The 26,841-nt window shown below is 34.6% G+C and overlaps 1 protein-coding gene across 1 annotated transcript in view; it reads right to left on the bottom strand.

Moving 5' to 3' along the window:
- LOC106103673 (angiotensin-converting enzyme) overlaps window positions 1-24,769 on the bottom strand; it is a 102,998-nt gene extending 78,229 nt beyond the window's left edge. Inside the window, exons 1-9 of the mRNA XM_013283497.1 lie at window positions 24,001-24,769; window positions 13,264-13,422; window positions 12,757-12,997; window positions 12,535-12,617; window positions 12,227-12,433; window positions 11,929-12,098; window positions 11,483-11,607; window positions 2,610-2,853; window positions 824-922 (exon numbers count right to left, since the gene is read on the bottom strand). Coding sequence (XP_013138951.1) covers window positions 824-922; window positions 2,610-2,853; window positions 11,483-11,607; window positions 11,929-12,098; window positions 12,227-12,433; window positions 12,535-12,617; window positions 12,757-12,997; window positions 13,264-13,422; window positions 24,001-24,660 — 1,988 coding nt within the window. The 5' untranslated portion in view covers window positions 24,661-24,769. The remainder of the gene's footprint in view (window positions 1-823; window positions 923-2,609; window positions 2,854-11,482; window positions 11,608-11,928; window positions 12,099-12,226; window positions 12,434-12,534; window positions 12,618-12,756; window positions 12,998-13,263; window positions 13,423-24,000) is intronic.
- Between the last annotated feature and the right edge of the window lie 2,072 nt (window positions 24,770-26,841).

The following is a 26,841-nucleotide window of genomic DNA, read 5'->3' as shown; positions in this document are numbered from 1 at the left end:
TATATGGGAAAGAGACCATAAGTTACTGCCAACATCAAGGAAGCGAGATTGCCAAAGTTTGTCATGTCATGTCATTTTGATATTTTGTCATTGATTTGATAATTTGTCAAATGTAAACAATAAACAGGAACAGCTAGTCATAAAATAGAGGTAATACTGCATTGCATAAACATTAAAGATAGATATATACACAAAGCTACTGTAGCGTTAATAAGGTTTATTTAGCGTTCATTATGTATAAATATTTATAATTAGCTTTCGTCCGCGACTCCGTACGCGGAAGTATTGAAAAGTTAGTAGCCTATGTATTCTTCCAGACTATCCTCTACATTCATGCCAAATTTCATCCATATCCGTTCAGAAGTCTAGGCTACAAACTCTAAAAAAAATTCATCCATCCATCGTAACTTTCGCATTTATAATATTACTAAGATTAATATTGTATATAACTATATTTCTATAAATAGATGTGCTTCACTTTTTGAACTTTTAATTTCTCTATCATTTGATCTTTAGTTCATGTTTTTTTTTTAAAACATAAGGTGGCAAACGAGCAAGCGGCCACCTAAATCCGCCAAAATGGCGAAGCGACCGCCGCCCATAGACATACGCAATTTCAGATGCGATGCCTACCCTTATCCGACGGTAGAGGAGATGCACATAAAGAGGATATTTCCCCTTCCTATACATCTCCTCTACCGTCAAATCCACTTCCTCTTCCCATGCTCTCCTTATAAGAAAAGGGTGGTAAAGATAATGGGACTTAAATTAGGCCTGTAACTATGTAATGTAACCTCAAACCATAGAAATAATTAAATCTTACCTTATATAGGGAATGTTAGCGGGAATGTGATACTTGGAGCCGGGATCGAAGTCCATTTCTGAACGAAGGACAGGTGGCTTCACGCCTTGATATTGCTCCCTAGAGAAAAAATAACACTTTAGAAAATCATACCAATATTATAAATTTGTTTCATGAATACGTATAAAGGAGCCACCGCTTTTTATGTACGAAATTGAGACAAGAATTGTATTTTTGTAACCTGCGGTTACTAAATAATCACTCAGTATGTTTACTTTAGTGTCACCATTGTAACATAAATGAGGTTATACGCGATTACTTTAGTCATACTTTGTAACATGTAACACCCATTGGCTGTCATCTATGGTAACATAAAAAGTTAATGATATAGGTGAGGATTGCAGTAAATCAGGTCACTTAGTCAATCTCCGTAAGATGTTACAAGTTACATAAACCAATTGTAACATGTACTTACAACAAACAAGCAAATTGACGTACAAAACATCTCCGAACATAAACACAGGTGTGTTTTCTAAAATCTATATTTAAACTTATAACTAGCTATCGCCCGCGACTACGTCTGCGGTTAATTAAAAAAAGATTTCAGTAGCCTATGTTTTTTTATAATTTGAGTAAGGTGTATGAAGTAATTGCCCAAGGCCCTATCCGTAACTTCTAGAACATAATAAAGTTAAGTAACTGCACTCATGGTTACTGACCTAGAATAGGCAACGCTTATTTCCCAGAGCAGCGGACCGTGTGTATTATGCCATGTTACTGAATAACTTGTGTTACATTTGGAGACATCGTGTGACTTGTCACACATTTTAATGAATATAATTTTGATATAAATATCGTAGGAAGTAAGAATTAAAGCAAACGGGAAAGATATTCAACGAACTCTACTGCTATAAAAATACCTTCCAATTTGAGATTGCAAAATTTATAATATAGCTTTAGTCCGCGACTCCGTCTGTATTCAATTAAAAAAAAAGTAAATAGCCTATGTTTTCTTCCAGACTATCCTCTACATCTATGCCAAATTTCATCGACAAACTTTAACAAACATCCATCCATCTAAACTTTTGCATTTATAATATTAGCATTATTATTTAAATATCCCATGCAATTGGATTAGATTTAATGTAGTTACGCAAAGAAATCGTATTACATAAAGCAATTAGCGTTATCAAAGAAACGAATCAAAATAACACATAAATAGGACCACATCCCATCAAATACTTCCATGAAAACTATTTCCTGATGTCTATAAAGAGAAAAGTTCAGACCATATAAAGAAATTCACAAGGTAACAGTTATGTAATACATTTTCCGGTCGACTTAGAAAAAAAACAAGTTAAAACCTCGACGAGTGTGAGAATGATTGACTGGTTAAAGCTGATGACGTATTACATCGTATAGAATTTCATTATTTATATGCGCCTACGACTAAACTATCGCATAACAATGTACGATTGTCAATTGTTTCGCAGCCATTTTAACTATTTATTAACAGAACTAAAAATCGAGCAGTGTGCGCACCTCCATATAAGCTCATAGCTATCAAAGCGGGACTAAACAGTTGTGCGATAGATTAGTTTCAAGTGTGCGCACGCTCCTATAGAGATGTTAGGAGTCAAATTGCCATTGAAAACTCTTACTGCGGTCTAAATTTTGTTGTAAAAGTTGATCAGGAATTTGAAATATTTCTCAAAACTTTAATAAGCGTGATTTAAAACGTTAAAAATTGACATCGCAAATTTAAAGACACATTTATGTTTTTCCTCTATAAACTCAATGGACAAACCTGAGCCTCCACCAATGACAATTGTATTGTTCCTTCCTGATGTCACCAGTGAAGACATCCCAGCGCCATTTGTCCATCACAAGCGCGAATGGTAAGAAGGCCAGCTTGTCCATAGCTTGTGTGAACAGATAATTGATATCGTGCGCCGTGTCGTCGATCGACTTCTGCACCAGACCCAGGGTTTGCAGATGACGCGGAGAGGCGACAGAGAGAGCGATTGTCTCGCCGATAGCTTCGTGGAAACCTGTACAAAGATGCATAATTTCTAGAATGATTTGACACTGAGATATCTATTTAAAAAGTGGTAGAGCCCGCTTTAACATCTTCGCACGAATGGGTCGGCTCGCCCGGTGTAATACCACGACCACACAGAAGACAGGCGTGAAGTGGGTGCAATTCCGCGTTTCGTCTGATGAGTGTGGTGCCGGAGGCCTAATTTTCGTCCCTTTTCCTATCCACCCTTTTCTTAAGAGGAGAGGATGGGAAAGAAAAGTGGATTTGACGGCGGAGAAGACGCAGTTCATTGGGATATATCCTCTTTATGTGCGTCTCCTCCGTCGAATAAGGGTAGGCAACGCATCTGTAATTGCGGATGTTTATGGGCAGCGGTCTCTTTCTATTTCGGTGGATTCAGCTGGCCGCTTGCTCGTATGCCACCTTATATTATAAAAAAAAATCTATTTTGTCTGTTATTCTAATTTTAGGAATTATTAATTTAATTGCAGAGCTATAATATGTATCTTTGTTCACCAAGATTGTGCTAAGTTAATCATTTATTGTCATCTCGTTCCGGTATTCTCACGGCTTTAATACTCGCACAATTATATCATTGTTTCTCAAATAACATTTGTGGAAGTCGGTCGAGATGTTTACATGATTTTATTGTTGTTTGAAATAAGAGATCTCTCAGTAGAGATGGAAAGTAACCTTTTGTTTGGTAAAACAAAGATTTAGCAATGACATAATTTGAAAATCATATAAATTCATCTTTAACCGAATCAATTATATTAATTGATAGTAGCTATGTACATTATAGCTCCGACAACGTGGATTAAAAAAAAAACACAAAAGTAAGTAGCCTCTGTGTTCTTCCAGACTATCCTCTACATCTATACTAAATTTCATCGAAATCCGTTCAGCTGTTTAGGCTACAAACTCTAACAAACATCCATCCATCTAAACTTTCGCATTTATAATGTTAGTATGATAGTTTTTATAATTATTGATTGTCCAATTTAATATCTGAAACCCTAAGAATTGGATATAGTAATAGCTTAACGTAGCATTCAATAAAGTGAATAAAATGTTTGTCTCGCGTAAGCTAGATTCAATAAACACGAACGTGTAGTTAGAGAAAGTCGCGCGCACGCGGAAGTGAACCCGGTCCCGTCTGAAGTGCGTGCCGGAAACAAGCTCCACTGGACCACAAGTACGTTTCCTTGAACGTGGCGTTAACATTTTTCTTAGAAATACTACGATACAAATAAAACAGTTCGAGATTAGTGTGAAAACGAAATGTGAAGAAAGTGTGTAGATCAGAAGACTTCCTAAAAATGTAATAATTTACCACTCTTAGCTTATATTGTTACTGCACGTTAAAAACTACAGAGTTAATCTAATAGATAGCCATAGTTACTGTTGACTAATTATAAATATTGTAAATGAGGATGTCGTTGAAATCTTACTAATCTTATTAATATTATAAATGCGAAAGTTTAGATGGATTGATGTTTGTTAGAGTTTGTAGCCTAAACTGCTGAACGGATCTCGATAAAATTTGGCACAGATGTAGAGTATAGTCTGGAAGAACACATAGGCTACTTAGTTTTTTTTAATTCCACGCGGACGGAGTCGCTAGCGAAAGCTAGTTTGGCATAACTGAGAATAGGTATAGTGTGGAAGAACACATAGGCTGCTAATATATTCTTTTGTAAAAATCTTAATAAAGGTGTTAATGTAAATGATTTACTCAAGATGATTCAATAATTATAAAACTAAATCATTACGTAAATAATTTAGATTTTTAATACAAGTATAGTATTGCAAATATTTTATGTAAAAGTTATGTATGAACTTCCTTCTAACAGGTTTTCTTTTGTTCGGTAAATAGCTAGCGTAAATAATGGCAATTAAAGCTTAATAGTAACGCAAGGAGTGTGATAACATACGTATATCAAACCAAATAATTAGCAATGCAATGTTCAGTTGAACGGAATACTTTGAAAGTGGTCGCAGGTTCGAATCCCGACAAGTTTTACAATAATTCAACAATTATTGTAAAAAAAAACACGCATAAACTATAACTTTAACATAACTAACTTTGAAATGACAAGGAATATTTATAAATAACATTAAAAAAGCAATCGGATAATGGCTAAAAAAACAAGTTTTCCTTATTATTACTTAGGTAGGATTAGCTCAAAATCATCATCATCAACATACTCTTATTACTTACGGAGGGTCGGCACAGTATGTGCTGCTCTTCCATACATCTCTATCAGCCGTCATATCTGAATCCACTCCTTTCTTAAGCATATCCTCATATAAGTAGGATTAGCTCCTATAATATCAACTGTCAAGTTTATAAACGTTATTAAAAATAACATTAAATTTCACCCACATTGTCTGGGTCAGTAAATGTTTGTTTCTAAAACAAACATAGATGAATAAAACATTATAAGATGCAACTGAAAGCGAAAGCGTTGCTATACAAAGACATGAATATCGCGGACAACGTCGGCGAACTTGACCTCCTTGTCTAGTGAAGTGGACAGAAAAAGAAACATGTTTAAGCGATTATTTAGAGTAGAGCGTAGTTTGAATAATACTCTTAATTGTTTTAACACTAATAAAAATGCATACACATCAGCGTCGGCTTTGGGCAAGGACGAGCCCAGATGCTCGGCTCTACCCTCCTAAGATTTCAAAAATTTAAACTAACTAACTACTTCGAACAGGACCAGATTATTGGTATCCTCTCCTCTACCCCCTAGATGTAACCTAGACGTTGTATTTCATACTATTATCAAATCGGATTGGTCTAGAATGAAACAAAAAAACATGTTTTATTGTACTGATTGTAAGTTTTAAATATTCTGTAAGATATATTGTCAAATAATGGTTTTAAACACACTCTGGACGTCTTTTAATGAAATATTTAAGAAGATTATTTCTAAAAAAATCACATTAAGATGAACACTTCTGTAGATTCACTATTCTTTGACATTAATCAAGCTTGAGATGAGCATGGGTTGCATAACAGATTGTAATGTAGTAGTTGATGTTAAGTCTTTGATAAGAGACCTTAGTAGCCACATAATAACTCTGAGTATGGTATTATAGATAGAGGAAATACAGGAACAAATTAGGCGTATTACCATTTATCGACTTACAAATAAAAAACTTTCCAAGTTTACCACAGTTTTAATCGTGTCTAACTGTGAGTTGGCACGCGTTCTATACATTTCACAACGAAGCGAGACTCAGTGTCGAATTTACGCGTAATTATGTAAATGTTATACGTAACGTTTTATGCAATTGCACATGACCACGCTATAAATATAGTAAAGTTTAGCTGAGAACAAATCCACTTAAAGCGTAGCTATTTTTAATCACCGCTATACTTTTATTCAAAATTGGAATATTGTATATTTTTAAATCTATTTCAAAATACTTAAGTCAATACATGGTTGGTTAATTTTTTTAACTTTTAAGCCATGTGTTTCTAACATTAATTGTACCTTAGTTTCCAAAAAATATTTTAGAATAACTATATCTAGTAAATGCGCCTTATATCTTGTAATTATTTGACTACCAATGAATACTTTTCATAAAGCAATGTAAGACTACCGCCAGATATCAGCAAGATAATGCGTTTGCGCACACCATTCGTCGATATATAAGAATGTTGTTACGCAACATGTTGCATGTTACAAATGTATCAAAATTTAATACAACACGCAACTATAACCTTTCCTCGTTTTCGCCATAACAATTGAATGATCAATAAAATGTTTTATATAAAAAATTAAATTCCATTTAGATTTTCTCTCAAGCTTCAAAACTAAAGCGCACGTATATAAATAAAAATGTAAAATAATTTACAAGTAAAAATTAGTTTTGTTAACTTGAAGCTGTGATTGACTTTTTAAAGTTCAATGCGACTAAAATGTTTAAGTTAGTATCAAACATGATCATTTCACTCACATTCTCTTAACGAATATCGAAAGGATTTTAGTCGTAGAGACATTTTTATCTTTGCTTTGTTGATCCGATTTTAAAAAGGACGAGTGACAGAAAACAGTTTTTAAGAAGACAAAAGAGTACACGCACACCTTAGACTAAATTATCGCAAGCTTTGATTCCTATGAGCTTGTATGGAGGTGCGCTCACTACTGGATTTGTGGTTGTGAAACTAAACAGTTGGATGGGCTGCGAAACAATCGACAATCGCACAACTGTTGTCCGACAGAATAACCATAGGTATGTGCGCTCTCTAAGAATTACAGATGTCACTTTACGACGTTTCAACATAAAATAAATAAGTCTCTTGCACAATGTTTGGTAGTTATAAACATAACGCATTTCTGTGGAAATTACGTTACTAGGCTAACAGAGTTTTACGCAGTGTTTGTAATTGAATAGCAATTATTTTGCGTTATAAGTGACAGCTTTATAGATTACCCATTAGAACGTTATTTACCAGAAATTACTTTCCTGGTCGTGATCTGGAATGTTCGCTGTTCTAATACAAACTAAACTCATTGCTACATATATTACACTATTGTGTAGTTACTGATTTTAACCACCTTTTATAGTAACCTTACTTTATTCATCATCATCATCATCATCATCATCATCTCCTTATCCTACTCCCGTAGGGTCGGCGCAACAGGTTTTTGTCCTCCACATAACTCTATCATACGTCATCTCAGTCATCACTCCCTTTTTGATCATGTCACCTTTCACGCAATCCATCCATCTCTTTCTAGGTCTACCTCTACCGATGTACCCTTCCACACTCATAACTAACGTTCTCCTTGTAACATGCGATTCATCCCTCCTCATAACATGCCCTTACCATGCTAACCTTTTACTCCTAACCTTCTCTACTATGGGGGCTACTCTCAAACTTCCTCTAATATACTCATTTCGTATCTTAGGAACCTTACTTTAATATCAGATAAAATATAATTACCATTAAACGACATCTATAACTATTTATTGATAACTAGCTTTCGCCAGCGACTCCTTCCACGTAGAATTACAAAAAGATAAGTAAGCAGACTATGTGTACTTCCAGATTATGCTCTAACAAATGCCAAATTTTATCGAGAACTGTTCAGCAATTTAGGCGGTAAACTCTAACAAACATCCATCTTTTGCATTTGTAATATAAGTAAGAAGTAAGATAAGATTTATTTGCTATCTGAATCTTAGGAGATGAGATCTAGCAGACTGATAGTAGCAGTACTATAGAGAAATAAGCAAAATATTCCTTATCCTCGCAGCTATCGACAAGTACTGAACATCACTAATACCTTCATTTTATAAAAATTGTGTCAACGTGGCAAACATTGTATTCGTAATACGCGACTGACGAGTCATGTTGACTGATTTTAACGCGCTGTTTCATATTCTAAATTAAGCCTACTTCATCACGCAAACGTAATATTGACGAGCCACGACGACTTCGTATCAATTTTTTGGTAAAAAAAAAAAATAGCTCAAAAATGACGCATCAACGCAAATGCTGCACCAAAACTAATTAAATATTGTCATTTTATATTAATAATAGGAATATATTTACTATCAGTTTAATAAATAAAAGAGTATGTATAGGAAAGAATCCGAAAAAGTGTAACTTAATAACATTTGCATCATCTGGTTATAGTATCGATAGAAAACCTCGAACAAATAAATTCAATGCACATCTAGTATTATTTGATAAATTTTTATACCCTTGCATCCTTTGACTATAGAGAAACGGACTAGACAAAGCCGTTGTACTAAAAAAAAATCTTTGAGGAGTAAAGATGACAATCATACATATGGATATCATGCTGATAACATAGTTAAAAGGTTTGTATGAACGTAGTTTATCTTAAACAATTTAACACACACGAACACATAAGGAAGCAAGTATAGAACTTCTCATTGTTCGTTTTATATTGACGTGCGCTTGACAAGTCCTGCCTCTTAAAACTCAAATCTTGCATCTAACTGCTGGACAAGGTGCTTTTACTAATTCAATTATTGTGACAATATCATCGGCAAGTAATTCAGTACCGAGTGAGTGTGTGCTAGTGACGTACATTGTCTACGATGTCAATTACAAATACAAAATGGTTAGTGATTCTTGTATGTCTGGTGGGAAGTGCTAAATATGGTAAGTTATAACGCCGTTAAATCAAATAGTGTAATGCAATAATCTATTTCCAATGATGCTTAAACAATTTTCATACGTTCATGTACTAATATTTGTAACTCAATCACTATACGTCCTTACTAAGAAGTTCGGAGGCTACACTAGTTTAGGGTGACTAGGCTATAGCCAACCTTTGGCCCACTGCGGGTTGACTTCACACATATCTTTGAATTTTACGCAGACATATGCACGTTGTATCGCGATGTTTTTTTTTTATAACATAAGGTGGCAAACGAGTAAGCGGCCACCTGAATCCGCCAAAATGGCGAAGCGACCGCTGCCCATAGACATCCGCAACTGCAGATGCGTTGCCTAACCTTATCCGATGAAGGAGGAGACGCACATAAAGAGGATATCTCCACTTCCTATGTATCTCCTCCTCCATCAAATCCACTTCCTCTTCCCATCCTCTCCTTATAAGAAAAGGGGGTAAAAAGAAAGGGACTTAAATTAGGCCTCCGGCATCACACTTATCAGCCGAAACACGGAATTGCTTCCATTTCACGCCTGTCTTCTGTGTGGTCGTAGTATTACTGGGGGCGTGCCGGCCTATTCGTGCTAAGATGTTAAAGCGGGCACTACCACTGTTAAAATGATGTTTTCCTTCTCCTCCATCTCTATATTAATCCATCGCATTAGGTTATCAATTTTCAAGCATAATTAGTAAAAAAAAGAATTAAAAAGCGCTTATGAAAGAGAAAAAATATGAAGATTAAAAAATATGGTTACACACTTATAACATACATAAACATTCAATTTATTTATTGATTGTCATAATTTTTTGTTTTGTATTTTTCTAGAAATCTCTGAGCCTTTTAATTTGTATTATGTAAAGATTACATAAATATTGACTTGCTATTAAAGTATTTATAATGAAAGTTATTAAAATTGAGTATGAATGTGGGTCAGGCGCAGCTGCGTGAAGTCTCACAACTGACTACAATTGGATTATCGCACGTGAACTTGGTTTGAATTAACCTTAGAGGACAACAATCAACATATGATTTACATATTTTGTATCTAAGGATTAGAGTACCTTTAAAATATGAAATATATACAGTACTTTGAATCACAAGTTCTTCCCTTAGTTAGTTTTCCTTTAAATGCACGATTTTTTCCTTTTAAATACCATAAATTGAATCGGGTGATGAACATAGATTAAGGAAAAACAAAAACATTTTTTTTTTTTCAAAATAGTCTATTGCGTATAGAAGAAAAGACTGATGTATAAATGCTACATCATGCATTTAAGGGTTAAATGTAAATCTGAAATCAATAGTAAAAAATGTAAGATTGAATATAAGATGAAGGACAATAATTTTAATTAGGCCGTAACCTAAACTATGATGAAAAAAATGTAAGAAAAAAGGTTTGTTTCCTTTAAAAAAATTCATTTGTGCATTTTGAGAGTTTTTTTAATATCATTACAACAATCGTACTGTTTTTGTTATCTCATTTTAGCACTGATTAGCACAAATATACTAATGGTTGTACTTTCAGCGTGTTCAATATTCTGCTACGATTGCAACAGCGCCTACGACCCGCGCTGCGGCGAGGAGTTCGATCCATTCAGTCTGGGGGTTGTTAACTGCTCGCTCAAGGACCCGATCGAGCATATCCCCCCAGTAGAGTCCAAGTTCTGCCGCTCCATTAAGATGGAAAGTCAGTATGCGTACTGTCCCGCTTTTAAAGTTGTCATTCGATTTTTATTGCTTACCATAGTGACAAGGAATTACAAAAAATCTACTTACCACTTTCTAATAAATATGCTTTTTCAAAATTTAATTGGCGTCGTCAGACAATTTTCTATTTAAAAAAAAGTGATTACCCACATATGGTCTGAGTTTATAAAGAAAACCTGACAAGTCGTTTTTGAGCTATCTTTATGTGGGTCTCTGGTGATTGTAGGCACCTCAATATTTGAAATTAATTCACACATTTATTTTACAATTTTCGACCCTCTAGGGTTCCCAATGCGTTAGAAACAATGTATAGAAATCGACACTTATTTCTGTGACAACCGCTATCACGTGCGTTTGTTTGTTTTAACTATAATGTGTCATGATTATACCATACAAATAAATTGCTTTACATTTCAGTATACGGTAAAGTCCGCGTCGTCCGCAGCTGTGGGTTCCTAACAGAGGATAATGAGAAGATAGGAGACCCTCCCTGTCGACGACAGACGGGCACCGGCGATCTGTTCGTGACCTATTGCTCCTGTGATACCGATCTTTGTAATGACGCTGCTTTGAATGGTGGCGCTAGTGTGCTTGCTCTGATGTTACTTAGCCTGATTGTGGTTTGTTGATTAAATAATACTATCTGTTCTTTCATTTTTATTCTGATCACTAAGTATATGCAAACTTTAGTATGAAAAACAATGTAACTCTCCTATAATTTTCACACGCTTAAAAGGAACACTTGACTATATAAAAGCACAGACCTGGATTAGCTCCGTCACGGAAGACCTTTGGCTGGTTCCTGTAGGCGAGGAAGTACTCGACGTGAGCCATCTCGTGGTGAGCAGTGATCAAATCTTTCATATCTGGATGAGTGCACATCTTGATACTGGAAATAGACATCGAACGGCGTTAGCAAAAGATAATTTTTGTGAGCATGTTAAATTGTATTGTCTCTGTAGTTTATGACTTGATGATTTCGACGAATAAGTTATTATATGATTTTATTTCTAGAAGTTTTAGAAACCCTATTCTTTTCAACTTAGCAACTGTGGACGCCAATTTAAATTCCTATTACAACTGGCGGCTACAGTGATTATACGTGACTGTGGACGCCAGTTGAAATAGGAATTTCCATTGGCGACCACAGTCACATATAGGCGACTAATCGGCTAGGCGCAATGGAATCGTATAGTTTTGCCGTGCTTACCGATAATCATGTCGGTTACAAAAGTCCCATGCGGAGGGCTGGCAGTGCACGTGCCTGTCCACAGGCTGCTCGACCACGCTCAACGCCCAGAAGTCTGGTGGCATCGCTGACATGTTCATTGACACGAAGAACTCCTCCGCCAGCTGGAAGATCGTCAGTGGAGTGTAGCCCTGGAAGAAACGATGCCATCTAAATAAATACATAACTCATAGAGAAACAAAATTTGTCCGTAAATACTCGTGTTTAAATGCGAAATTTTGGTATTTAAACTAAATTATGAATCAAACTGTAAACGTACCTGTTGAACCATTTCCTTGGTGACATCGACTAAGTTCTTTCCAGGATAAGGCAGAGTGTAAGGCACGATCCCTGACCAGCTCTGTCCCCACATATCTCCTAGGACATGGGCAGGGATAGGCGCCGATCTGGATATCCTCTCAGGGCCAAAGGCTTCTCGTAGACGACGACGAACATATGCATGGAGTAACTCGTACAGTGGCTTAATCTGAAACATGTGAAGTTTTACAAGTTAAGATTGCAGCTGAAAGTCTAGTACATTTTTTAAAAGAAGTGTATTCAATGATCTTAATAAAAATAACGTTTTACCTGTTCCCAAACTTCTTCGATTTCTTGTCTCATATTGACCGTCTCGTAGGGGAACATCCAAAAAGCTGAAGCATCGGTGAAATCTGAAACAGAAGAAATAAAAGAAATAAACATTTCGTTTTTAAAACAAACAATAATTTGAGTAACTTTTGATTTTTCAGTTGCAATGTCGTTAAATTGTTAAGGTTGCTATTCATCTTTCATAGGCGTAACAAAACTTACTGTTCAACCTCGCAGCCTGATTTGTCAGATCAACGAGTTGCTCATACAAATCACGTATCCGTCTACCCGTGTTCCTCCTCCACTCAGTCCAGACGTGCTGTAACTCATCCCAGTCGCGGGAGTGAGACATGATCTCCTGCAACTGCGGCTGTAGGTGTAAGCCGCACTTGAAGGGTTCGTTGTACGCGCAGATCTCGGCTGTGTTGTACACCGCTAGCATGTCGTTGATGATTCGATTATACTGAAAAGATTGAAGTAAAATTATTCATAGATGTCACTGTAAGCGGTAATAATGAGTTTATTTTGTTCACTTAAACAAGAACCGATAGAGGAAAACAGACCAAACAGTCCAGATTAGATAATTTTTAACAAAATACTGTTCCGTATAAGAGAGAAATATAAAAACATGTAATTTAGTAAAACCTTTTTTCTTCCAGTAAATAATAAAACTGATTACAGTCTTCTGTATTTCATCATTTTGAGATTATATTTTAAGGTAATACATACTCTATCTAGCTGGTCCGGTGGCAGCGCGGCTGCTCCGATAGTGGAGAGCAGTTGCAACTGTCGGTAGGTGCCAAAATCCCTGATGCTATCTCTCGGTATCTGCTTGGCCGCTTCCCACAGCCCGCGCTGGAACAACGTGTAACGCTGCTGCGCGTCTAACTGTTGAACAAAGAATAGAAGATGCTTATAGTAGACAAATAGACTACCTTCTGAATTGCAAAACCAGATTTTCAGAAATCAACTTAAAATCGATACAGACGGTCAGTTCTGTTCTAATTGAAATGTCGAAATGTCCAGTTGGAAGTATGCGTGTGTATATAACTGTACAGTTTAACTGACAGTTCAATTTTTGACGCACGGTTTCAACCGAACAGCTTGTAGCATGCTCTACGCATTTCTGATACTAGCATGATTTGTGAAACTAACATTTTTATTTGGAAAATGTAGTTTTTATTTATCGTTATTATATACAAAATGTAATTTAAAGTAATGAACATAAATGTTAAGCCTTTCGTTAGTACTTCTTCACTAAATTTAACAAAAAAATACAAAAATTCTCAAACTATTATACAATATAAAAACCGTAACAAAACAACGACGTATACACCTTGATCGGACGTCAAACAAAAGTCTATCAATAGGCGACAAAAAGTGTTCCAGTTAAAACGCTTTTGTGACAGAACGTCGGTCCAGTTTATGGTAATACGGCCACGGTCAATGGTGACATGCAGAGGTGACGAATGACGAATATGAAGTGACAAGGATTCGTGCTAAGTGCTTTCGTATGCTATTAGAGAAAGCCTTTTAAGGTGTTCAAGTTATTTGCATAATACATACAGGATGCTGTTTATTTTACTAAGTATTAGCCAACGTAGTCATTGAGACTTTTGTCAATGACTTAACTCAAACATAAGCTTGAATTGATAATTAAAAAGAAAGTGATAACCAGGGATGGAAATAGATAGATGAAATTTGTTGCTCCGACCCTATGTAAGTAAGAACAGGGAGGTAATAATAGAATTTTACATGATTTTTACAATATTTTAACAATAGGTAGGTGAATACATTTACATAGAAGCTAACTTGAAAAACTTTTAAAAAATACTGTTACTGTTTTTTAAGCGTTCTGAAGTGAACATTCAAATTTGAAGAAATTTTAAAATCGGCTCCAAAGAGATCAATTCGTTAATATTTCAGTAAAACATAACTAGTAATTTTATTATCCAAGAAATGACTCATAGATCTGCGTAAAATTCCGAGTAATCACAATTAAGGTTTTGTGTTATACACACTATAAAAACGCCTTAACCATTGTCTACGGCGGCCATCTTGACACTGATGTCATTTAATAGCAGCCATCTAGAACTTAATAACCATGAATAATATTCTGTTTTAATATGAACATTTGGAACAGATAAAATATACGACTATTTTTTCTAGAACATTAATCAAAAACAGAACCTCGATAAGTTTAAGTCCAAGGGAAACACAAAATATTTTAAGTTATAGAGGTTTTAAGTTAGGGTCTATGTTGTAGAGGTTTTGAACTCTGATAAGAAGGGAATATATTATTTTTTGAAGTTATAGAGGTTTTTAAGTTACCGAGGTTTGAGTAATCGAGGTTCTACTGTACTATGAAACATACGATGGTAGATGGGTGGAGGAATTAATTCTTATCCTTCCTATTTAAATCTAGACTTAATATAATAGAAATGATTTGTATTTTTGTATGTCTTGAAGTAACTGAAAAACTCCGGGGTCGATTATAGAAATTCCTTATCGTTAGAAAGGTAATTTATCTGTGAGTAACATAAGCTATACCTTTTTACTATTTGTTAATTTCACGCGGACGAAGTCGCGAGCAACAGCTTGTCAAATATAAACCGATATTAAAATAACTCTCCAAGAATGGATATGTTCATTACGACAGAGGATCAATATTATCACTCTACAATATCGCCATTAAGCTAGGCCTAAGAGTTAGGAGCTTACCCTAAGTTAGAGGTGACTAGGCCACAACGCTGACCCACTACGGGTTTGATCACACATATCTTTGAACTCGCAAATATGCGCTGGTTTCATCACGATGAAAATATCGGAAGGTAGTAAAACCTTTACCATAAGAACGCCGAATAAATGTTCATACGAAATTCGAGAATTATAGAGTAACTATTTTGATACAGAGAGGTAGAAGGCAGGATCTGTAGATTAACCTCTAAGCTGACAAAGCTAGAATAATCAAATCCCTAAAAATTAAAAAGTGTTGGCACAAAAATGTTTTTTATGTAGTAACTTTGATTTATGTATATTTATACATTCATAATAAATATAAATAAATTAATGTCACTAATTTCGAATAACGATGTACATAGGCGTTTCTTTCATATTTCAATCACATAACTACAATATACTTGTCGGAAGACATTCTTTGAATTTACCATATGAATAGTTAAAATATATTTTTTACTACTCATATACAGCTATGAATGGATAAGATACGAAATGAGTATATTAGAGGAAGTTGGAGAGTAGCCCCAGTGGTAGAGAAGTAAGGAGTAAAAGGTTAGCATGGTAAGGGCATGTTATGAGGAGGGATGAATCGCATGTTACAAGGAGAACGTTAGTTATGAGTGTGGAAGGGTACAGCGGTAGAGGTAGACCTAGAAAGAGATGGATGGATTGCGTGAAAAGTGACATGATCAAAATGGGAGTGATGACAGATGACGTATGATAGAGTTATGTGGAGGACAAAAACCCGTTGCGCCGACCCTATGGGAGTAGGATAAGGAGAAACATGATGATGACAAACCATATACAGCTATATTCAAACGTGACAAAAAATTGTTAGAGTAATTTTGAATTCGAAAAACTTATTAAGATAATGAAAAATACGTGTAAAAATAAAGGTATACAATATAGAGATATTTGAATAATTTTTTAAGAGTAACAAAATTTGAGGTCAATGTTCAGGCGAAACAAAAAGCAAATAAACCCCTAAATTAACAACTTATAATTATTAAATAATGTTAATTACGTCCATACAAAATCAAGATAAAGACACAAAAAATCAAAGTAACCGATACGAAGTTCCAAAAAATATTTTCTTCATTATTCTCAATTGTGCTGAAATTCACACGTTTTTTTCAAAGATTTTTCTAAATAATTCCGGCTGAGTTCATTATCTTATAAACACAAGAAGCGAACATTGCACTCGATATTTGTGTAATTTATAACTTGCTTCGAGTCTTTACCAACTTCTTTAAACGACATTGAATTTGTAAAAGAAGATCTAAGTATAGAAAAATCATTTAATTTGTGCTACACAAAGTGGTAGCAAAATTTATACTTAAAGTCTACTAAAAACGTAATAAATAATCACTATTTCGGACTTTTTTTTGTGACTGAATGGCCACTGTTTGCCTTGAATAGGCATTTACAGATTCACAGGTCTTGGAGTAGCCGAGCGCAGATGACGCTTAGCCTAAAGTTCATTTATGAATAACTAAGCTCGAGGGCTCCCTCAGGAGCCTCGGCACGAGTCGCTACGTCGTTATTATTACCGGATTTGAACTTCGAAAACGTATTTTCGTCAAATTTAAAACATTTGGTTAAACTTTTAAGGTTAGCACATACATAATTTAGTAATTATATGGTTTATAAAATATTTTACAAGCTACAAGAATAATCTAAGTGATAATTTAAGTAATCGCTGTTAACACCATAACTACATGCGTCCATGACTATTTACTTATCGTACGCTGAACACATCTACAATTGAACAATTAAGTAGAAGGAAGGCTGGTCTGTTCACACGCTCGCCGCGGAATTATCCTGTACTTGAAACTTTGTTCACTCTTGATTAATGTTATTACATCGCTTCATTTAACGTTATGTCACGAACTTGAAGTTAGATAACTAAGAAGTCTAAGTATATCTCTACTTCTTAAGTAGTTTGATTAGGCCCACTACAAATGCATTTTCCTAGATATATCAATGAAAACTTCCCATTCAGGCTACTTAAAGTGTGTATTTTTTATCAAAAAAATGTTTACCCCTCAAAGTATAAAATCGTACTGAAAATAGCGTTTTGGTTACCTCACTACTTAGGGTTACGAGTAAGGGGTAGTAATGACGGCACTTAAAGTCTTTTGGCTACTAAGTGAGCCTTTAGGAAAGAAAAATCTATACCGTGAGATTAGTCTGAGTCTGACAGTAGTCTCATGGTGCAGATTTCTCTTCTCTGAGTGTAACCAAATGACTCTGAGTGCTGTTATTGCTACCCCTCAAGCGTCTTCAATTGTATGCGACAATCATATCTCAATGCCATCCGAACAATCACGGACTCGTAATGAGGCGCCTATTAATTCTCACACGCTACGTACGTTGTGGGCAGCGCATTGTCGATCTGAGGACATTCCCATACGTTTCGCAACCGTAACGTGACGTGACGTGACGCTCCACGATGCTGAGGAATATTCAAAGATATAACTCTATATTACATAATTTTTAATACATGATTTTAGTGTTAATTGGTAACCGAGAGTACGACAGTGTACCTTCCAGTTTGAGATAAACGCAACGCCAAATTCTTTTTTAATTTAGTTTAAACTGTCTTTAATAAATGAATACATGATAGCCATGGTTATCTTACTAATATTATAAATGCGAAAGTTTAGATGGATGGATGGATGTTTGTTACTGTTTGTAACCTAAACGGCTGAACGGATCTCCATGAAATTTGGCACAGGTTTAGAGCATAGTCTGAAAGAACACATAGGCTACTTTTTATCCCGGGAATAGTTACGGTTCCCATGGGATTCATTAATTTAGTTTTTTAATGTTCACTCGATCATTCTGCAACGGTTCAACATATCTCATTGAAATTTGGTACAGATATAAAACAAAGACTGGAGTACACATGTGATTAGCTTCATCCCAGAGAAATGTCCTGTTCCCGAGGGATACGTAACTTTTTGTAATTTATATAGTTCGTATGTTTTTTAATACCACGCGGACGACGTCGCGGGTAACAGCTCGTCTAAAATATTTATATAAGCCGCATTTTACTGAAAGTAGAAATCTCTAATTTACATCCGTTGTAAGCTAAGCCTCAGTAAACTATAACAGTTTAAGGGCGGTAGGCACTGTTACATAAGTATCAGTAAACTGTTTTCAAGTTTGAACTGGACAATTACAACCAAAAGACTTCAACGGGTATAACAATTATGTCTTTGTTTTTACAATCCCCGCACTAAAACAAATATGTTAGACGAAACTTACTACATGACTTTGCAAGGTATTTTCAATCTTATCTAAGCGTGTTAAAGATGATTTTCGCGTGACACTAACATAAGTATCTATGGAATGGATTTTGTAGTCTTCATTAGCACTAAGTTTAACGTTTTTAGCTATATCAACGTCTTTTACAGAGTTATAACAATTCTTGTTTTAATATCTACATATGTAGTTATTGCTTTAAAATGTATATAACTCGCATTCAAGCATTTTTCTTGGTTTTTTAACAAAGGTGTGTTCTATGAAATGTGTAATTAACAATCGAAAACCAAAGTTTCAATATAAAGTCCATTCTAGATCTTAATTTTTCTTTTTTTTTTAAATTGAATTCTGTATATTTTTCTTCGGATAAATGCGTTTCTTTTTTCCGAGTATATTTTACTACGACTATAATATAATAATAAAAAATTGCAAATGATAGTTCTAACAACAATTTTCGTATGTTGTTATTTGCTTTACTGTTTGTCAGGTTGTCTGTTAGTCGAGAAATAAATACTTGGTCTAAGTAACTTGTTAAGGTTGTTTTTTAGTTGTTGAACTTCCCTGCAGACTGAATGCGGCACGTACAGTATTGTAACAATGACAAGAATGTTGTGAATATCGTTTATTACACTTTATCCGCCTTCGCCTTGAAAATGGTTTAATTTCTCACGGCCGTGACACTGTGTTGTCAACCTTATTCTTAAACTCAATCGCAATAAACAGACAGAACTAGCATTTATGTATACGCAAAACAACAAAATTACATAAATAAATTATAATTATCTTCGATGCGTCAACTATTATAGTATGCCTCAAACATCAATGCAACTTTTTTATATCTTTGCTTATTCAAGACTAACTTTTTCCTACAAATTCTATGCCGAACTAAAAAAAATATATCCTACTTTCGCCCGCGACTCCGTCCGCGTGGAATTACAAATAAAAGTGATTATGTATTCTTCCAGACTATTCTCTACGTCTATACCAAATTTTATTGAAATCCGTTCAGCCGTTTAGGCTACAAACTCTAACAAACCATCTAAACTTTCGCATTTATAATATTACTATGATATTACTCAGATAATGTAGCTTCCTAATAGTAAAAGAATTTTTGAATTCTCTGGTTTACTTGTATGTGTAGGTGTGATTCATTGAACATATTTTATGAATGGACAAATGCATGTTGCAATATTTATTATCTTCATTAACATGGTTCCGCAAAACGGTGCTAAAAACACAACAATGTCACACGGTCTAGGTCAAACGTTATTGATAGTAAGAAAATAGACAGAACTTATAACTCATGCTCGTAACCTACAGCTTGTATATAAGACTAGCTGTAGCTCGCGACTTCGTCTGCGTAATACAAAAATAAAAAAAAGCATAGCTAATGTTACTCACTGATAATGTAGATTTTTAATGGAGAGAGAATTTTTAACGTCGGTCTAGTAGTTTTTAAGTTATTTCAATACATACAAAAATACAAATCTTTCCTCTTTATAATATTAGTATAGATTAATTGTAATTTAGTATATTTCTTGACCACTATTACATTTACATTCATAGACACATAGATGTTGTTAAGTTGATTTAAAATCGTTAAGTTAGAATGTGTGTTGTTTCTTAAAGAATAATTTAAAATTTTTACAATAAACTAGCTTTTGCTCGCGACCTCGTTAACATGCAATTAAAAAACGTCCTAAGTATTCTATGTATTCTTCCAGACTGTTCTTCAAATGTGCCAAATATGATCGATATTCATGAAGCCAATTAATTTACGCGGTAACAAACATTCATCCATACATACTTTCGTATTTGTAATATTAGTATGAAATATTGTTTTATTCTTACTAATATAATACATGCAACACTAAATAACTATAAACGGACATAAACGATAAGGGGCCGTCCATAAATTACGTCATCGATTTTTTCAAACTTTAGACCTCCCCCCCCCCTACAATCATCCTATCGTCATTTCTTAACTTAAAGTCTGGTTTTATGAAAAAAAAAATTAGCGTCCTTCTCACGTCCCAAGTTCTGAAATCACGTAAATGATAGTTTGATGACAAAAAATATCGATATTATGCTAAGCATGTTTATGGTTAAAAAATTGCTGCGCCTATAGTTTTTTTACGTACAAAAAATATATCCTTGAAATCTTTTCTGATTTATAGAACAGTTTTACTTTTATTAATACCACTAGCTTTTCCCGTGCGGCTTCGTCCGCATGACATTATGAAAATTTTATTTTATTGTTCACATTTGTCAAATTATCAATAGCAAATGTCAATTTGACATGACATGACAAACCTTGGCAATCTTGTATCTTTGATGTTGGCCGCAACTTATGGTCTCTTTCCCACATTAAGGTTTTTATCCAAAATATTTACCCATTTAGTTTAATGGCGTGAAAATGTATAGCCTAAAGCGTGACGTAAGTGTAGGGCTTTTTATTAAAATAATATTTATTTAAAAACATGCTATAATTGCTGACATCTTAGGCAACAAAGAAGTGTGTGTTTACGCTTTATTATAATAGTATCGATATAGATTAGTTTTTAGTTTATAATGAATTCAAATTTATATTATTTCAACAAATGATTCATCAATGACAAAGAATATATGTTAATTTTTTTTATGACCTTACCATAAAAATTAAGTATTTCAAATACATTTTAGCTTACACACAACACTTTTGTAACGCGACTCTAGCGCCCTCTGTGTTTTTTATAAATAATAGAGTAATTACTATACGCTGACGTCCATAACATCATTTAGCGGCTGTCAGAGTTAGAATATGTAAACTAAATACTTAATTATATTTTATAGGACAATATTTGTATAATTTAATGTCTTACTAAACTTACTAATATCATAAATGCGAAAGTTTAGATGGATGTTTGTTAGAGTTTGTAGCCTAAACTGCTGCACGGATCTCAGTGAAATTTATCATAGAATTAGAGCATAGTCTGAAAGAACACATAGGCTACTTTTCTTTTAATTCCACACGGATGGAATCTCGGGAGTCAACTGGTCATTTATAAAATTTTAACAACTAGCAACATTAAGCAACGAATAAATTATTTCAGTTAAATATTATTACCACCGTCATTTGTTTACAAGACCTAGTAAGGATTTAATCTGTCATTTAGAACAGATGAACACCAAATTCGAAGGCTTAATGGTTTCAACACAATGAGAAGCCTTGGTGGTAATGAATTATCCCATTGTCCGATGATCCCAGGCCTTATAGGTCGCAGGCCTAGAATACCGACAATAAAACGTGGTCGAGGACTGCTCAGTTCCGCCATTTGACGCGGTCGTTTTTGGCCAGTCATTTTATTACTTTGTTAGTGATAAATGATGTGTAACTTTTGCATGAATTTCCGATTTAATTTAGGAAAACAATTTACTATTCAATAAGTATAATACAGGTTATTCTAATGCTTTGAAGATACACTTTCTTCAAGGAAACTAGATTTAACTACGTTTTGTACTGATGACAAAACAAAACGTAATTACAATGCTTCAACAATCTCGACTACAAAAAGTTGTGTCTTTTAACTTATTAAAACTTTCGTGAGACATTATACTATATAAATTATAACACGGCTAAACTCACGTGATAACATTCGGTGTAGGCACCGACAGTTTCGAACCCGTTGGGTTACACCGAATGTTATCACGTGAGTTTAGCCGTGTTATAATTTATATAGTTGTGTCTTTGTTTGATAGATCAATATTTCATTTATTATCACCCAATAACATAACACGTAGACATAAACAGTGTCTAATTGTATTTTTAGGGTATTCCGGTTATTGGTCAATTCTGTATATTGTTTAAATAGCAGTTAGTATTAGAATTGAATTCAATTGACACTATATGGGAAACGTTTAATATCCTATAGGAAATTTAAAGGTTACAAATTAATTTCCGTATATCAAAGAAATGACTAATATGAAATATGTAATAAGGAAATCTTTTTATCACGATTCAATATTAAAAATAGTTTAAACGTAGTTTTCCTTATGTCCCAATTTATTTGTGTAATCACATTGGTTGACCGTCATGGATTGTTGCGAAAATTGCTTAAACGGTTGTCGATGGAAAATTCTTGTCAAACCGTTAAAACACGTCTGCTAATTTCATTGTTAGGAGAAACTAATCTATCTCAATAAATCTGAAACTAGTCATTATCACCAGCTCAATATACGTCACCACTGAGGGGCTCGGAGCCTATCCTAAGTAAGGGGTGACTAGGCTATAGTCAACCACGCAGGCCAAGTGCGGGTTGGTTCACTTCACAAATCTTCGAATTTCTTCGCCGACATGTACAGGTTTCATCACGATCTTTTCCTTCACCGTAAGAACGTCGGATAAATTGTGTACATATGAATTTCGAAAATCACATTGGTACATGGTGAGATTCGAACCCAATACCTGTAGATTACAAGTCAAGTGCTTAATCCCCTGAGCCACCGACGCTACGCTCTTAGCTTTCGTCGGTGGCTACAACTAGTGTCAAAGCAAATTAAAGCAGTTGTTACCAAAATAACAACGATTTCAGATTTCGGATTGTCATTATTAAAAACTAGCTTCCGCCTGCGACTCCGTTCGCCTGGTATTAAAAAAACAAAAGAAAGTAGCCTATGTGTTCTTCCAGACTATCCTCTACATCTATCCCAAATTTCATCCAGATCCATTCAGCCGTTTAGGATACAAACTCTAACAAACATCGATCCATCCATCCATCCATCCATCCATCCACCTATCCATCCATCCATCCAAACTTTCAAATTTATAATATTAGTATGAAGTATTATAGAATTGAATCTTTTAAGTTTATCATAGAGTTTAGGTAAACCGGCTTTCAAGTAAAGTCAATAATTTAAACCATATACCAAGTGGAAAGTCGCTTTGTTTCCCACATATCTTCTACAACAATGCCTAGAGATTACAGATAGCGTTTCCACGGGTCCCGGCTTGCGTCTTCAACAGTTTTTATTGCGAACTTTACGTTGGAAACTTATTTATTGTAGTTTTTCAAAGAAAATTCCGTTAAATGAGGGCTATTAAATAGTTTTACACATAAAGAACAAAGTAGTTCGTAATATCTTCGAGTACTTTAAGGTTAGGCGATTGAATAATGCTAAAGCTTTGACCTAGAGGAAGGAGTAATGTGCTAATACGTTCAAATCTTGTTAATTAAGTTATGTTTACCTTCGACCTAGCTAAGAAATAGTGATCTTGAGTTGAACAATAACAACATAGAGTACATTACTACAAAAAATGTTTATTGAAACTAAATTCTAATTGCAAATCTTGAGTAAACTTCCATAGTAAATGTATTGTTAGTGCTTAGGCCTAAGTACATTTGCGATAGCTATGTAGGTCACTGTAGTTCATTATTAAGACAGTAACTCAAAAAGACGATAAGTAAATGTGTTTCTACTCACCGCAGCATGTTGTGTTGCATCATTCACGTCGGTTTCAAAATTCCACTGCGCTGCCACATTATTGGTGCATTCCTTCGACGCCTGTTCATCAGCTCGTACCAAGAAATCCCTCACTTGCTGTAAATTCACTCTATGATATCTATCGTCGATAGTATTAAAGTTTCCATCCCTGTTGAAATCGTACGGACTAGCTCCGGCAAAGTTTGGATCGTTCCGAGCAAAATTAGGATCATTCCGTCTAAAATTAGGATCGTTGTTAACATCTATTCTATCATCCCTGTTCACGTCGTATGGTCGTAACGTCGAACTGGGATTACGTCCGTTTCCATAATCTAAACTCGGATATCCATTGTTGCTTATATCTGGATTAATTCGACCATTGAATGGAGTCGTCGAAATTGGATAGATTCCTGCTGTACTAGTACTTATTGGTCTCGCAGTGCTGTACTGGAAATTTCTATTTTGGATATCATATTGATTTCCTGGACTGTTTATCGATGGAGTACTTGATAGAAGACCGTAACCACCATAAGGGTTGCGTGGAGTGCTCGAGATTTGAGGCAACGGAGGCAAATCCAATTGGGGATCAGCGAAACACGTAGGTAACAACACAAAGATGAACCATCTCCTGATGAGTTTTCTCTCATGGGCGCAGGCCATTGTTATCTGGTCTGAGACGAGGGAGCACGGGTGTCGATGTTGTGCAACCAGTGGTGCGTGGTGTTTGTTCGCCTCCGCGTCGACAACTGCGCCAACTCTGGCGTTACCTCTGAACTGGAAGCGTGTGAATCACTTTGTGTCGCTATTCTGTGTACGCGGACTCATGAATATGCTGCGTAATTCTTTGATTTAATGTTATTAATTTGAGGTAATTTCGATACATGTAACATGAAAGATATTGGTAAACGACATTGATAATAATGGAAACAATTCCTTTACAATGTCTTAGTTAATTAATTATCATTTCCTTGTTTTAGATTGAAGAAGGAAGTATTTTCAGAATATAACTAATAAAAGAAATATGTAAATGTAGTACTAAGTAAAGTCACTGCAATGTAACCTAGTTCATTCCAAACTTAGGCGTGTCGCAGAAAGTGATAAGTAAACGAAAGCAAAGCGATAACGAATGCGCCTACATGCTCTATTGCATTACAAAGAAAGCTTTGACCTTAAAATCTTAATAACTCAAGAAGCAAAAAAATCGTTATTAAAAGAAACATTATGAATTATGAAACCTATTTCTTATTGTTGGGTAATTATTCCTAAAGGCACACTACCTCTCCTCTTTATTTTCACTTAAGATGTCCATCTCTGTAGAGTCCTTTCAAATTCCAACTATTAATAATCGGAATTTAAAAGAGGGTACAAACGTGATAAGTATTCGAAATCATTTAGTACACTAGGAATTCTTGCAATCTAAAGATGACAAAACCTATTCACTTCATAGTAAGCAGTACAGAGTCCTTATCATAATTTACTATGCATGGACCAAATAAGGAATTACAATTTCGAAGTATACCCATATAAAGACATAATACGCCATAAACACGGTTACCTTACAACACGTCCACCCCATTAATGATTAAGATTATAAAAACAAATGCAAGGCCGTTACGGTGGCATTGGCTGGTAAACATTTGTCATTGTCAGAAAAAAAAAATGACTTGTCAAAAATAGGACATGGAAGCTTGACCAATAGTTTAGTGTCATCAAGTAACGCGGATGTTAGTTAGTTCTACTTGAATGTAAACAGTTTTTAACAGACATTTAATTCTGAAGGTATCGTTATAATAGTCTTCTGATATCTTCGCGGCTTTTGATTTGCGCGAATCGTTGCGCTGAACATAATTTTAGATGTTGCGAAGCATAACGCAGGGCTCAAATGACCTTGAGCTTACAAGATATTTGAAAATTATACTTTAAATTTTATATTGAAACTTAAACAAACTTATACTAACTTAGATTCTCATCTAGAGATATTTTTGTAATATAAGAGAGCAAACCGCGAACACCAAGGTATTCATAGACCCGAGAACATCTGCAATACTGGAACTGCTATTGCCGGCCTTTGAGAAAGAGATGGCTTGCTTCTTGAATGATCCTAAGTCGTATTAGTTTGGAAAAAACTCAAATAATGTAGAGCTGATTTAAGCATAGATTTTTGATACTAAAAGAGAAGAGCATGAACAAGAAGGAACGCGCGAAGAATAAATAAAAGAAAAATAACGAAACTAACAACTTTTAATAAAAATAACAAGAATTTATATGAAAATTGAAAATTATGTACAAATCAGCCTAGCGTTGTATCATTTTAATGAAGACTAATTGAATTATTTTACAAAAAGAATTAATAAAAAATAAAAATTATTATTTTAAAAAAAGTATTAAAAGTAAAAACACAAAAAGGTTAATTGCATCGCCAACAGATACATTAGAGGTTTGTTATATACGATTTCTTAACCTGGACTTATTTACATTTGTCGTATATATATTTATGTGGAACATTATATTTGTCCTTCGTTTGATATATGCTTCTAAAGTACCTTTTGTAATACAACCTTTAACGGTCAGTTTTATCTCTATAGTTTATTATACTAATATCATAGATGATTTTGATATAATTTGTACATTTTACACTCGTATGTATTTCACAATTATATAAAAATCAAGATTAATACCACACATGAATATTTAATTATTACTCAAGCTACTACGGAGTAAACTGAGAACTCCCTTAGTGAATGAATGAAATGAATACGCGTAGAAGGATGGATAGTTTGCTTAAAATTCCTAAACATAAAAGTGCCAGCTATAGAGGATGTTTCAAGTTCGCTTCCACAA

This window comes from Papilio polytes, unplaced genomic scaffold (genome assembly GCF_000836215.1).
Source record: "Papilio polytes unplaced genomic scaffold, Ppol_1.0 DF823731.1, whole genome shotgun sequence".
In the NCBI taxonomy this organism is placed as follows: Eukaryota; Metazoa; Arthropoda; class Insecta; order Lepidoptera; family Papilionidae; genus Papilio; species Papilio polytes.
This window is presented reverse-complemented; position numbering and strand designations above follow the sequence as displayed.